Source organism: Pseudophryne corroboree, chromosome 3, assembly GCF_028390025.1.
Source record: "Pseudophryne corroboree isolate aPseCor3 chromosome 3, aPseCor3.hap2, whole genome shotgun sequence".
NCBI lineage: Eukaryota > Metazoa > Chordata > Amphibia > Anura > Myobatrachidae > Pseudophryne > Pseudophryne corroboree.
Window position 1 is genome coordinate 104,065,361 of NC_086446.1, and position 16,196 is coordinate 104,081,556.

General features: G+C 46.9%; 1 protein-coding gene across 1 annotated transcript in view; it reads left to right on the plus strand.

Moving 5' to 3' along the window:
• The window catches only part of LOC135054898 (pendrin-like), a 172,479-nt gene that overhangs the window by 61,716 nt on the left and 94,567 nt on the right, over positions 1 to 16,196 (plus strand). The window contains exon 3 of the mRNA XM_063958356.1: positions 6,200 to 6,310. Within this exon, the coding sequence (XP_063814426.1) occupies positions 6,200 to 6,310 (111 nt within the window). The remainder of the gene's footprint in view (positions 1 to 6,199; positions 6,311 to 16,196) is intronic.

Genomic DNA, 16,196 nt, shown 5'->3' on the forward strand with positions numbered 1-16,196 from the left:
CCCTCTCTTTTTACCCTCTTCTACCGTGATTCTGCAGGGGAGAGCCTGGGGAGCTTCCTCTCAGCGGAGCTGTGGAGAGAAAATGGCGCTGGTGAGTGCTGAGGAAGAAGCCCCGCCCCCTCAGCGGCGGGCTTCTGTCCCGCGTTTCTGTGTAAAATAATGGCAGGGGCTCATGCATATATACAGTGCCCAACTGTATATATGCTGCTTTTTGCCAAGAGGTTTTTAATTGCTGCCAAGGGCGCCCCCCCCTGCGCCCTGCACCCTACAGTGACCGGAGTGTGTGGGTTAGTGTGAGAGCAATGGCGCAAAGCTGCAGTGCTGTGCGCTACCTCATATGAAGACTGGAGTCTTCTGCCACCGATTTCAACGTCTTCTTGCTTCAGACACCGGCTTCTATCTTCCGGCTCTGCGAGGGGGACGGCGGCGCGGCTCCGGGATCGGGACCCATGGCAACCAATCAGCTGCTCTGTATAATTTTATAGTATGCAAATTATAAATGTTACTTCAATGCTGATTGGTCGCCATGAGCAACTTCTTCACTGGCTCACTTCTCTACACTTTTCACTGCTTCATGAATACACCCCTTAGTGTGAGGTGGTGCTGAAAAGGGGATGTGAAGGAGGCAATTGGTGTTGATGGAGGTGCAGTAAGAGCATGACAGGGACAGGCATCTATGGGGTCTATTCATGAAGCAGTGAAAAGTGTGAAGAAGTGAGCCAGTGGAGAAGTTGCCCACGGCAACCCCAATCAGCACTGAAGTAACATTTATAATTTGCACACTATACAATTGTATGGAGGAGCTGATTGGTTGTCATGGGCAACTTCTCCACAGGCTCACTTTTCCACTCTTTTCACTGCTTCATGAATAGACCCCTTTGACACCATCTAACCATTTGGTTAATGGTAGAACGATGCTGTATATATCCAACAAAAAGATGGCTCTAATTATTGTCCAATGGCAAACCACAACATACCAAGTTTTATAGGCTTTTTTATATATATATTAAATACAAACACATTTTCTTGAGGTTTAGTTACCCTTTCATCTTTGACATGAATCCCTTTTCATGTTCAGTCTTGAGAAGACTGTAATTCATTAACTGAATGGTTTACGAGAGGCAAAATTAGATGCTATCGAATCCACTGTCACATGACCAAACTTTTTATGGGTGAGGAGCATAGGCAGTATCGTGAGAATATGCAGAACAGGGACATAGTCTATGCAGTTAAAGAACATCTGAAAAGCAGATTTAAGACAAACTCAAAAAAGAAAAGAAATGTAAAGACCAAAACAATTTATAATGAAACTCATCCTACTTTGGGTAGCAAAGCAATTAAGACTAATTATTTGACATTTCAGTATGAATATGGTAATCAGAGTAGAGGTTATCTGTCCACACCAACATGTAATTGGCTAGTACAAGGAGCTGATAAAGAAGTATGGTTTATTGGCAATTACATACCATTGCAAAGCATTAGTGCGGTTTATTACAGTTTTTTTGTAAGGTTGTATAAAATATAATGGTCCATAAAGTAAAACTTTTCATACAGTATATACAGTAGTAATTGTTTTGGTATAGAGAAAGGTAAAAGAATCCCACAGGAGAGGGAAGATCTTCTTTCTTGACCCCAAAGATGGGAAATTGGTTAATTCACCCCCATTATGTCCTCTAATAAATACCACAGATATGCTTTCTTGTAAGAAAGGCGTCCAATCCATTGCTACATTTTAATTGTGTATTTACCTTATATGGTAAATAATCTGCCATTTAACCACTGTTCAAACAAAACAGCCCTTTCCTGTTCTGAAGGAACCTTCTTTCCTCCATCTTCAGTCAATAGCCACGTGTCCACTGTACGGTCCCCGTAATGAAATGATCATTAAGCAATTATTTGTTATGACCTTTCTAGACATTAAACATATTAATTACAGTAGGTCACCTAAAAGTGACATCTTTCCTAAGTGAACCAGTGTTGTGATCAGTGTTAATTTTGACAAGGAATTTTTAAATGTAGTTTTAGTCTTAGTCGCTTACTTAAAATTGTAGTTGGTTTATAGTCACATTTTAGTATTTTTCTTTTGCTTCGTTTTAGTCAAGATTTAGTCAGTGGATCTCGGTTTTCATTTTAGTCTAATTTTAGTCAATGTTTTAATCCTGACTTTTGCAAATAGTTTACTGATAATATAATGGATTTTGCTGAAGAATATTTATCTAAAATTCCCTTGAGAAGTTTAATATCTTTAACTATGCGTTTAGTAATTTAGGCTCAGTAGGCTGAGAATGTGTTACATACAGAGTCTGACTTACCATAGTACTCCCATATATCATATACTGTACAAATGAATATCTTAAGTTTATTAGAACAAACAAGTGCAATACACAATCCTAGTTTCTTCACAGCAGGTCATATTTATTTTCTGCAAATATCTAGAACATATCATTTACGTTAAAAACCTACTTCCAGTGTTAATTCCAGTGTCCTTTGATAAGGATTTAAAATGTAGTTTTAGTAACTTTTTTGCTTTGTTTAAGTTAAAATTTAGTCAGTGGATCTCGGTTTTCATTTTAGTCTAATTTTAGTGCAGAAATAAACTGTAGTCGACAAATACTTTTAGTCAAAATTTTCATTGACAAAATGAACACTGGTTGTGATACGCTGCCAGGGCCCGTTCTTGCCCTTTTGGCGCCCCGGGCGGGAAATAGGGGTGTGGCTTCATACAGGGGGCGTGGTCAGTTACGCCCCCTGTACAGTAGAGTAGCGCCGCTGAAAAAGATAAAAAAAAATTATTAATACTTACTATCCCCGCTCCCGACCGCTGCAGACCTCCGCCGGCGCAGCTCCTCTCCTCGGATCTGGCATAGACAGACACTAAAGGTCAATTATGACCCCTAGCGTCTGTCAGTCCCACAATGCTGTGCGGTGCGCGATGACGTCATCGCGCACCGCACAGCAAAGGTCCTCTCCACGAAGGGAAACTAGACGCGTAGCGACTAGTTCCCTTCACAGCGGGGGAACCAGCGGGACCAGCGGGGGACACAGCGGGCGGCACAGCGGTAGCGGATCTTGCCATGGTGTGGTGCCCTCCAGATGGCGCTGGCGCCCTCCGGAAGGCGGCGCCCCGGGCAAAAGTCCTGCTTGCCCGTGGCAAGATCCGCTACTGTACGCTGCCATGTCTAGAGCTGCAATTAGTGTCATGTGTAGCATTGGTTCCCAAACTCCATCCTCAAGTACCCCCAACAGTTCATGTTTTCCAGGTCACCTAGCAGGTGCACAGCCGTGCTCATTACTCACACATGTTAAAAGATCCACAGGTGGAGCTAACTATTTCACTTGTGATTCTGTGAGGAGACCTGGAAAATGTGAACTGTTGGGGGTAGTTGAGGACCGCGGTTGAGAACCACTGTTGTAGAGTGAGACTGTACTAAGGACGGCCATTGACCACCAATGTTTAGTGACCATCAATGGTATGCTACTGATGGTTGATGGTTTTGCCATTGATGGTGGAGGTATGCTGTTTCTTAGTCCTGATGGCAGATGTCCAGTGGTGATGTGGCAATGTTTTTTTCTCAATGGACAGTTGCTTATCCCCACCCCTCTTGCATGATGCTTAGACTTTGGCCTCCTTCTCTGAATAGCCTGCCACTTCCACATTCCCCAGCTAGTGATGCCCATTGGTTTTTCAAACCATTGATGGTTTTACATGTATGATTTCCTGCCATTGATGTAAAGTACTGATGGCTCTGTTGATGGAGACCTTTGATGGTGAACCATTTAACGGATGTCCCTAGACCTCAGTATTAGAGCAGGACAGGGTAGAAATAGGAGACAGGAGTGGTTTAAGTGAGGCTGTCAAGTAGATCGGGTCAAGGCTAAATATGATGTCATAGTGTGCGCACGGTTTCTAGTTTCTAGATGGAGTGTTGTTTCTCACTGTACACCTGTGTTACTCCAATTATGCTATATACATTTTATACTAGGCATGAAATCTATGCATGCTGTGGGCTCTAGATCTCCTGCTTTGCTTTCTGTGCAAGCACCAGGAGATTCATGCACAGTGGGCAAGGAATTTCCAATGTTGTCTTTGCAAAGGCTCCTTTTCACCTTGCCGGGACAGACCTTCGCTGTGAGGTCTGTCCCAGCATTGCAAAAAATATAATTATGGCAGTAATATAAAAGCAGACCCTCCTACATAACCCTTCCATCAGGTACGCCCAGGATCGCATTGCAATATGCGACCACTTCAGGTGTATGTATCACTCGGCACCCACAGGGACAGGGGCTCCAAAAGGAGCCCGTCCTAGCGATGTGCTCTGCGGGTGGCCGGGGGTCCTGCGCATGGTCAGTCACACGTGACAGCGATGCACGGAGGCTTTTCCAGTGGAGGGTTCTCGGGGAACCCAGACGGATTTATTTTCCCCAATCTGTAGCACATAGGCTACAATGGGCTACTGCAATCAAAAGACTTGCATTCCCAATATTGATACATTGGGCAGCATCGCACCCCTATTGGCTGCAGGCGAAAATGGAGGGACTGCAGCAGGTATCAGTGATACCAGCTGCAATCCCTCCTAATATACATACCAGGGATACTTAATATTTGTGGCTAGTCCCCCAAAACAGGTGTTTTCGGGGGCATATCAGCAAATATTATTTGATAAATGGGCCCCTCAGTCTTTTCAGAGACAGTTAGCCTGGCCTGGCTTGGCCTCTGGCTGCTCACACAAAAGTCTCAGTCCTGTCAAATCCTGGCCAAATGGACTGCTTGACTTTGGCTGCACAGCTGCTCACATGTACAGCTTCCCAATCTGGCCTCTCAGATACACAGTCTCAGCCTTTAAGTTCAGTGGTCTCCCCGTATCCTCCAGGGTTAGACACAGGCCTCCTGACCTTCAGCAGCGCCCCTGCATACTGAGCTCTGACTGTCTTCCACAGTCCCACTTGGGCTGATCAAACAGGCCCCAGCCTGTCCTGTCTGCAGTGTCTTCCACAGTGACTGTCCATTCTGCAGCAGCTCTTAGTAGGTGTGGTGACACTATTGCTCTTATTTATCAATGAGTGATAAATTTCACTGTGAATGATAAATTGCACCAGCCAATCAGCTCGTAACTTCCATGTCACAGGATGGGTTTGAAAAATGACAGGAGCTGGTTGGCTGGTGCAATTTATCACTCACAGTGAAATGTATCACTCATTGGGGGTCATTCCGAGTTGTTCGCTAGCTGTTTTCGGTCGCAGCATGGCGATTGGGTCAAAAAGCGGCACTTCTGCGCATGCGTGTGTGGCGCAATGCGCACGCACGGCGTACTTTCACAAAAGCCAATGCAGTTTCACACAAGGTCTAGCGACGCTTTTCAGTCGCACTGCTGGCCGCTGAGCGATTGACAGGAAAGGGGTGTTTCTGGGAGGTAACTGACCGTTTTCAGGGAGTGAGCTGAAAAACGCAGGCGTGTCAGATACAAACGCAGGCGTGCCTGGGAAAACTCGGGCGTGGCTGGCCGAACGCATGGCGTGTTTGTGACGTCAAAACAGGAACTAAATAGTCTGAAGTGATCGCAAGATAGGAGTAGGTCTGGAGCTACTCAGAAACTGCTCGAAAATATTTAGTTGCCGTTCTGCGATCCTTTCGTTCGCACTTCTGCTAAGCTAAGATACACTCCCAGAGGGCGGCGGCCTAGCGTTTCCACGGCTGCTAAAAGCAGCTAGCGAGCGAACAACTCAGAATGAGGGCCATTGATAAACAAGGGCATATATGTATACGAGGTATATATAATTCTAAATAAAAAAAATAGCTGCAGTCCTTGTCAAATAGGCTTCCAAATGCTTAGCATGAGAAAGATTGTTTTTGGACGTAGCACAACAGGGTCTCTTCATCGATAGGGAGAAACTTTAATGAACAGACTCATTCGTTCTCAGTGTTATGTGTTTTACTAACTTTCACTTTTTGCATAATTACTATAATGTTAGATTTTGATGATTTCCATACTTATCAGTCAGGAATGAAATACTGGTATAATTCACCTTTGTGGCATTATTTCCATGTTTAATTCTAGCAGAAACGATGATTCTAGAACATGGTTATGAAAATACGGAATATGTTTCTTATCAAAACCCCATGCTGTAACCAGCGCCCTAGGTTATATAGTTCCGAATTATGGCGCAGGGATAACTGACAATATGTTATTTGTGATTTCAGGGCTGTCGTTTGCTCTGCTGGCTGAGGTCCCTGTTGGGTACGGCCTGTACTCCGCTTTTTTCCCTGTACTGATATACGTCTTTCTGGGGACATCCAAACATCTTTCCATAGGTAAGTACAGGCAAGTATTTTCCCTAAAACTTCCCTAATATATTGATTTCTAAGCCAGTATACTGTATATGTGAAGACACCGTCAATACTAAATGATATGGATATTGGAAGTCACAGAGGAGGTCTGTCACAACCACAAGGCTGTAGGATTTGATGTGACTTACCATAATTGTCATAAATGACAGTATAATATACAGCATTGCTTTTTATAATACCCAAGTGGCACAGTGGTAAGCAGTGGTGCCTCACAGTGCTGAGGTCAAAATTCAAATCATGATGGCACTTGATGATTAAATGCTCGCCACATGATGCTTACGATCGATGTTTATTCAGATATTGATATTACTATTGAAAGGTGTTTAGACATTATATACGGGGAAATGGTTCCGGAAACGTAAACTGCATAATACACGTTTTTTTGGTTGGAATCACAAGCCTCTGAGTGCCGCCTCTATTTATTATCTGCACTGTACAAGGGACGTGATCCTTGGGGAGGGCACCGGACAGTAGCAGATCTTGCCACGGGCAAGCAGGACGTTTGCCCGAGCCGCCGTTGCCCCGAGGGCGCTGCGCCATCCCGAGGGCGCCGCCGTCTTCACAAGATCCGCTACTGGTACCGTGCGGTGCGCGATGACATCATCGCGCACTGCACGGCATTGTGGGTGAGCCCATAGACACTAAAGGTCATAATTGACCTCTAGTGTCTATGAGGTGCTATGGGAGAGACGTCATGACGTCTCCCCATAGATCCGAGGAGCGGCGCCGGAGGCAGAGGGCAGCAGCGGTCGATTAGCAGGAGTGGGGATGGTGAATATTTATTTATTTATTTTTGTAAGCGGCACAGCTACAGGGGGTACAACTACTGAGGGCACAGCTACACAGGGGGCACAGTACTGGGGGCACAACTGCTGAGGGCACAGCTACAGGGGGCACAACTACTGAGGGCACAGCTAGACAGGGGGCACAGTACTGGGGGCACAGCTACAGGGGGTACAGTACTGGGGGCACAGCTACAGGGGGCACAGTACTGGGGGCACAACTACTGAGGGCACAGCTAGACAGGGGGCACAGTACTGGGGGCACAGCTACAGGGGGCACAGCTACAGGGGGTACAGTACTGGGGGCACAGCTACAGGGGGCACAGTACTGGGGGCACAACTACTGAGGGCACAGCTAGACAGGAGGCACAGTACTGGGGGCACAGCTACAGGGGGCACAGTACTGGGGGCACAGCTACAGGGGGTACAACTACTGAGGGCACAGCTACAGGGGACTGATAATGATTAAATGCTCGCCACATGATGCTTACGATCGATGTTTATTCAGATATTGATATTACTATTGAAAGGTGTTTATACATTATATACGGGGAAATGGTTCCGGAAACGTAAACTGCATAATACACGTTTTTTTGGTTGGAATCACAAGCCTCTGAGTGCCGCCTCTATTTATTATCTGCACTGTACAAGGGACGTGATCCTTGGGGAGGGCACCGGACAGTAGCAGATCTTGCCACGGGCAAGCAGGACGTTTGCCCGAGCCGCCGTTGCCCCGAGGGCGCCGCGCCATCCCGAGGGCGCCGCCGTCTTCACAAGATCCGCTACTGGTACCGTGCGGTGCGCGATGACATCATCGCGCACTGCACGGCATTGTGGGTGAGCCCATAGACACTAAAGGTCATAATTGACCTCTAGTGTCTATGAGGTGCTATGGGAGAGACGTCATGACGTCTCTCCCATAGATCCGAGGAGCGGCGCCGGAGGCAGAGGGCAGCAGCGGTCGATTAGCAGGAGTGGGGATGGTGAATATTTATTTATTTATTTTTGTAAGCGGCACAGCTACAGGGGGTACAACTACTGAGGGCACAGCTACACAGGGGGCACAGTACTGGGGGCACAACTACTGAGGGCACAGCTACAGGGGGCACAACTACTGAGGGCACAGCTAGACAGGGTGCACAGTACTGGGGGCACAGCTACAGGGGGTACAGTACTGGGGGCACAGCTACAGGGGGCACAGTACTGGGGGCACAACTACTGAGGGCACAGCTAGACAGGGGGCACAGTACTGGGGTCACAGCTACAGGGGGCACAGCTACAGGGGGTACAGTACTGGGGGCACAGCTACAGGGGGCACAACTACTGAGGGCACAGCTAGACAGGAGGCACAGTACTGGGGGCACAGCTACAGGGGGCACAGTACTGGGGGCACAGCTACAGGGGGTACAACTACTGAGGGCACAGCTACAGGGGACTGATAATGTCGATTATCTTACAGGAAAGAAAGCTATACCTTACACACACTTAGAATACACTTTACCATGGGGCCGCTGCGGCCGCTAAACTTAGTACACATGCTACGTACTTTATACACTGTTTGCGTACGGAGTCCCGTATCACTGTATGGACTTAGCGTACAAACGCCGCGCTGGGGGTACAAAGTACACACAGCGCGCACACACTCAGAGATACACTTTAAACCTTTACAGTAATGCAATGCAATGATAAAACACTTTAAACCTTAGCAGGGCAATGAAGACACGACACCAATTGTGATTTAACCGCTGGGTTCCAACACCACAGTGGATTATTGCTGAAAGGGGGTTACAATACAAACAATACAATACAATATAACAGAGTAAATGGCTACATTCAATGGTACGTACGTGATTGGATTAGCTTGCGCTACCCGGTCCGGTCCTCGGTCATCAAATAGATAACTTTGTGAGTCTTGTGTCTCACCAGGCCAGAAGCAGGCTCTCTTTATACACTTCTTCCAAAAGCAATACAATAGATACTGTAATCTCTTTGTCCATCGGACACAGGAATGCACTTTTACAGTACAGGAGAGGTCATAGGTCGGTTTGAATAGGTAGGCGATGTCTTTCCCAACTGCTCTTGTGGGTGGTCTCCTCTGGATTCCCGCCGCATACATAATGTACAGTAAATACAGTTTATATCTATATTCTGCTTCTGCACATAACTATCCACTGGAACATGCGATCTTCATCAAACCAACACCGGAATGATACCCTTAAAATACCCTACAGCTGGATACCAAACACCACCTTATGACCTTGTTCTGTCCCCTCCTATTCTGTAAAGGCGAATCCCTTTGTTCTGAAACCATTTAAACTGTTGTTTATTTCATATGTGGTGCAGGGGGACTATGTGTACATTGTGCACTATTTGGATTAAATATGCAGGGCCGGTGCAAAGTTTCTGGGCACCCTAGGCAAAATGTATCCTATCACCCCATCCCGTCACCTGTGCCCCGGTTTCTCTGTGCTGTTCTCCCCCCACCCCATCAGCTGTATCCTAGCTCCTCTGTACCACTTCCCTATTCCCATCACCTGTGTCCCGGATCCCCTGTCCCGCTTGTCCCAATCCCATCACCTGTATGTCAGCTCTCTGTACCACCTCCCCCCATCCTGTCACCTGTGTCGAGGCTACTGTGCCGCTTTCTCCCATTCCGTCATCTGTATCCTGGCTCCTCTGTGCCACTTCCCCCCATCCCATCATCCATTTCCAAGTTCTTCTGTATCGCTTTCTCCCATTCCGCCACCTGTGTACTGGCTCATCTGTGCTGCTTTCCCTATACCGTCACCCGTTTCCTGTCTTCTTTGTGCCATTTTCTCCCATCCTGTCACTTGTGTTCCGGCTCCTCTGTGCCGCTTCCCCCCAACCTGTCACCTGCAACTCTGCTCCTCTGTGCCACTCCCCTCCACCCTATCACCCGTATCCCGGCTTCTCTGTGCCACCTCCTCCTATTATGTCACTGTGTCCCGAATACTATTTGCAGCTTCTCCCATTCCGTCATCTGTATCCCGGCTCCTCTGTGTCACTTCCCCCCATCCCATCACCCGTTTCCCAGCTGTTCTGTATCGTTTTCTCGCTTTCTCCCATTCCATCATCTGTATCCCGGCTCCTCTGTGCTGCTTCCCCTATCCCATCACCTGTGTTCTGGCTCCTCTGTGATGCTTCCCCACAACCCTATCACCCGTATCCCAGCTTCTCTGTGCCACCTCCTCCAATTTTGTCACCTGAGTCCCGGGTCCTATTTGCAGCTTCCCCCCATTCCGTCATCTGTATCCTGGCTCCTCTGTGCCTCTTCCCACCATCCCGTCACCTATATCCCGGCTCTTCTGTGCCGCTTACCACCCATCCCATCACCTATATCCTGCCTCCTCTGTGCTGCATCTGGGCCTTGTTACTGAGGGGTTTATTCATTAAGAAAATGAAAACTGAATTGTTACTTATCACTATACATCGCATCGCTGCGATGTAAAGCTATAATAAGTGGCAATTTATGTATACTCACCCTTCGATGAAGCACTGCGGAATCCAGGGGTCCAGCGGTGACGTCTTCTCTAGGCAGTTCCCTCTCCGATGTGCGGAGTCAGCCAGCGTGTCCCTCTGCGAATGCGCCGCCTGTTGACCTCCTGGCAGGCCGCAGTGGCTGCTGGGAGGTCGGGGCGGAGCCAGCACCGGGTGTGGACAGAGAGCATGAAAGCATTGAGCTTCCTTGCCGTCTCGGCACCGCAGTTCAGGTTACGCCATCCTGAGATGGAGAACCTGAACCCCATCGAGAAGCGGAAAGCAGAGCTTTCAGCTCCTTCATGAATCGCACTCACGGTGAGGCGATTCAGTCACAGAGCGGGGGTGTCGCTGGAGAAGTCAGGGACTTCTCCACAGTAACCCGCTCTGTGAATTACACTAGGCAGAGAAAAGCAGGGCTTTTCTCTGCTACATGGATAGACGCCTTTACAGCACCTATCTACATGTTAAACCTCAATACATCCCCTTAAAGAATTCCCACAAAATATTAGCACAGCCTCCCCTCCCTCCCCCCCCCCCCACACACACATAACTTTAAGTCACCCACAAATAACTACAATATATACCAAAATAAAACATTAATTCACGACTCCATAACAGTACTACACCCCACCCCACATAATATTACTGCAATACCCACCTCCCCAGATTATATTAATAAACTCCAGATAACAGTAAAAATCACCATAAGATACTTACTATACCTCTGCTTGAAGGAGCTCTTGTAGTCTCCTGTCAGTCATCATGGTCCCCCCATAGAACTGCAGAGGACTATAAGCAGGGCAAGCTTAGCTTAAGAAGGTCAGGACCAAAGGAGCAAAAAGGGGCAGAGCCTCAGACGAGGAGGCGGGGCCTCGGGACGGGAAGGAGAACATTGGTGGCTTGTCCCGGGGGAGGGAGCAGCAACTCACTGTTCAGAAAAGGAAAGGGAGGCGGACGCAGGACACTGCTGCTGCTGGCTGCGCTGCACCAGACTATGACATGTCTGCAGACTCAGCCAGACAGCACCTGTGAGGTGCGGGAGTGGCGGCCGCTGGTTATGCAAACCACTGCCGCCACCAGCGATAAGTAAAATAAGGATGTCTCTTTGAGAGACACCCTTATGATGCCATCAGCCTCACAGCCGCCCCCTCAGGTGCCGGAGCCCATAGGCAGCTGCCTAAAGCTGCCTAATGGTAGCGCCGGCTCTGAAAATATGTAATGTGTTTTGATAGCTCTCCATGCGTTCACAAACTCTACCATAAATACCCATACCACTCGCTGATGCGCAGGACCGCGGGAGCGACCATACGCAAATTGCGGATATGTGCACGCACAACAGAACAAGTACACACGCAGAGGCCATATGTGTGTGGTTTGTACGTGATGTGTGTACTGCAATATTTTTCGACTTTGACAGTCCACCCTTTGGCATTCACCAATAACTGCCACTATCTAATCACTAAACAGAAAAATATCTACACAATATCTACAGAAGTTTGGATAGTCGGGAGAGAGGGGTAGGTAGGAAATGTATGACCTAGTGGGATAGTAAAAAGCATGTATGTATGAATTCATGTCTGAGGGGCATGTATCATCGTGCGGTATATGTTCTAAATAAGCTTCGAGGTATTGCGAAGTATACATTAAATCCTTCTCATCCCGTACTAAGGTCCTGTAAATGGGCCAACAAACACTACCGAGCTCTTGTCGGATTGTTCCAACAAATGGGGTGCACATTTAGTTGATGATACACGGAGGGGAGTCATATGTGAGTGCTAGAATATGTGGATATCACCTGTCGACTATGTGTGCTATTAACTGGAGGTTGCAGAGATGAAGATAAGACACATATCTAAAATACATTCACATAAACATTTTGGGTAGGGCAGATATCTTTTCCAGATGGATGTATCTGGGCAGAGGGGGAAACACAAGAGAAACGGGTGAAAAAAACGGGCCATGAAATTCATTTACAATCCTTATCATAACACTGTCTCTGTGGATGGGTCATAAATTAAATCTGCTGCTATAACAGCGCCCTCGCTCCTTAGACTCATCAATTTTGTGCCGTGCTTGTGCCGCGTCAGAATTCAAACACACCTAAATATCAAACCAATAATTATGACGACTCCCAGGATACAAAGGAGAAACTTCCCTACACTCATAATAACATTTTGAGCCCATTCTCCTAAACCTGAGAACCAATTTCGTGGGTTCAACCGTGAGACCCAGCCGGTCAGTTCATTACTCACAGTCGCCAAGGTAAGGTTGTGTTTCCTCCTGAACTCCCACTTCAACTGTAAGATATCGTCCATCTTTTGAATGATAATCTCCGTTGGGTCATCAGTGCTGTTTGTAATATACGTACAGCACTTCACCCCATATTGAGTTGCCAGAGTAACACAGTACCCACCTGTCACGGCTGTGATATAATTCAGGACCATCCTGTGCTGAATCAGTTCCTTCTTGTAAGCTTGTAACTCCCTTCCCGTATACCTGAAGGTGTCGTAATACATCTCAGTGATATTATCTATCAAGTTCGCTAGCGCATGGATATACCTATAATTTATAATTCCTCTGGCAGTACGGGTGATGTCTAATGCGAGAAGGAATTGAATCCCGGTGGATTCGTGGATCAAATCAGAGGCTGCGTGCTCTGTCCTATCTATGAGTTGCCTCTTGACGATGTGTTCATAGTGAGTATGAGTATAAGGAGGCTGAGCACTGCGGTGAACGTCTTTCATCTTATCATGGGTTATGGTCATGACCTCTGGCAGTACTCTCCCAATATAACACAATCCCTCTGAGCTCGGGGCAAGCCACTTGTACGCCTTCCTCCCACATATGAAATAGGCATCGTCTGGGAGAACATAGGGGACAAAATATAACATCACCATATTACAAACTTTCCAAGTAAAGAAACCCATCCCTAGTTCTCCCATCTGATCAGTACAAGTATCGGGCTGGATGATATGTGCACAATACCCTGGCAATACTTTTCCAACCCACATGGTCTTGCTTCCACGAGTATACCTATACCGAAAATAACTCCCACTGTTGGCTATTTGGCGTACAAGTTCAGAGTCTATAGGTATCCTATCAGTTCTGTGTGAAAAGGTCACTGTCTGGTTATTCCACGTCACTTCCCAATTTCCCGGTTTTCGGTAATTGGAAATATTAAAACATAATAAGGATCTATCTACATGATACTGGTGGAGCTTCAAACTAGGGGGGATAGAAATATTGAATTTCTTGTCCACCGGTCTCCCACCCCGTAATTCGAGTACCTCATCTATTGCTAAAGGGTATGGTACTAATCCTGACTTGCTCTGACCTTGAGGTACCTGTGAGCACACCCAGCATTCTGTCTGGTTTAAGACCATACCCAATAGTGAGTGGTAATTACTCAACGGATGCCGGTCCATGTCGATATTAAGGTTGGACTGACATCTCTGGATGCACCCATCCTCAACTATATTCTCACAATTCCTACAAATACAATATTCATCAGACAATAACCCCTCACAGTGCCTCCGAGCTCCTTGACTACCAGAGCGCTTACTGATGCCAGCCTTTACCAAAATGATGTGCTGATCCTGAGATCCTACAAATTCGTACTTGCCATCAGAACCCATTCCAGATCCCTGCTCGACCTCTCTGGGACCCTCACCAAAACAAACTGTCCTTATCAAAACCAGAATTACTAACAGAACCCGAAACGTAGTCTCTTGTGGTCGATCCATTTCGTTGGGGGAAAGGAGGAAAATAAGAAGGAGAAAAGAAAGGAAAAATGCAGGGGGAGGTGAAAAAAAAGAAAGTGGTACGACAACCGTTCTAGCTCTTGTTACTCTCTGTGCTCAGATGCCTTTCAACAGTCCTGCCTCTCAACTTTCCCGGAACAGACACTCCAGTGATACGAGATTCTCTACACTCTGCTCTTTGTCACGAGTTCTCTCCGGGTCAGCGACCTTCTTGCAATGGGACAGGTGGATCCACGTCTCTCTTTTGGCGACTTTCAATGCTGTTGTGCTGGTTACAAGACTTGATATGGTCCTTCCCACCTGTCTATGAGGCAACCTGAGTGTAAGAAATTTCGAATCATCACATAATCCCCAGGTTCAATGTCATGACAATTACTGTTCGGCAGGTCAGGAATCACCAGCTTTAAATTTCTTTGTTGGTTTCTCAGCTGCTGGCTCATCCCAACCAAATATTTCACAGTCACTTCATTATTACATTTCAAATCATCCTGGGGGTCTATCATTACATGAGGTTGTCGACCAAAAAGAATTTCAAAGGGTGATAGGTTAAGGGGAGACCTGGGAGTGGTTATGATGCTGTACAACACTAGTGGCAAAGCTTCTGGCCACGACAATCCAGTTTCAACCATTAATTTGCTCAGTTTGTTCTTAATAGTGCTATTCACTCTCTCCACCTTTGCACTCGCCTGTGGACGGTACGGAGTATGCAGCTTGCTATTAATTCCCATCAGTTTGCACATGACCTGAAAGACTTCACCTGTAAAATGGGTACCCCTATCACTTTCAATTATTCTAGGGATACCATATCTACACACAAATTCCTGCACAATTTTCTTTGCAGTGAATGTAGCGGTATTTGTGGCAGCAGGGAACGCTTCTACCCAATTTGAAAATACGTCAATACAAACTAACACATATTTTAAATTCCTACAGGGTGGTAACTGTATGAAATCGATTTGTATTACCTGAAAAGGACCGTCTGTCGGAGGGATATGGGATGGCTCTGTTGGTATTGACTTTCCAATATTCTTCCTCAAGCAAGTAAAACATGTCATTGCTGTCTTACCTGCATGAGAAGAAAATCCTGGCGCACACCAGTAGGCTCTCACCAGCTTACACATACCCTGTTTACCCAAATGAGTCAGACCGTGTGCCGCCTCAGCTAAGCTTGGAAGATATGCTCTGGGGCTACTGGCTTACCTTGTCCACCTGTCCACAGTCCAGAGGGTTCCTGGCCATATCCCTTTGACCTCCAGACTGCCCTTTCCTGTGAAGAACACAAATCTTGCATTTCAATTAATTGTTGTGTATTGATCGTGTTAAATGTCATCAGTGATGTGATGTTCGTTTGTATGGGGGTGCTGGCTGCTGATTTAGCAGCTTCGTCTGCCCGGCTGTTACCAAGTGAAAATGGGTCTTGGTTGTAAGTATGTGGTTTACACTTGATGACAGCCACTCTGTCTGGTTCCTGTATCACTGTTAGGAGACTTTTTATGTGGGACGCATGCGCTACAGTTGTGCCAGCTGCCGTCATTAAATTTCTGAGGCGCCTATAGGGCCCCGAAATCATGTACCACTCCAAAGGCATACCTAGAATCTGTGTATATATTAGCTGACTTACCCTTGGCCAATTCACACGCTCTGGTTAGGGCAACCAGCTCAGCAACTTGTGCTGAGTGCGGTGGGCCCAGGAGTTCAGCTTCTATGATACCTCTGTCGTCTACAACTGCGTATCCAGTACACAGGTCTCCCGAGTCCGTCTGTCTGTGGCAACTACCGTCAGTGTAAAAGGTAAAATCTACGCCT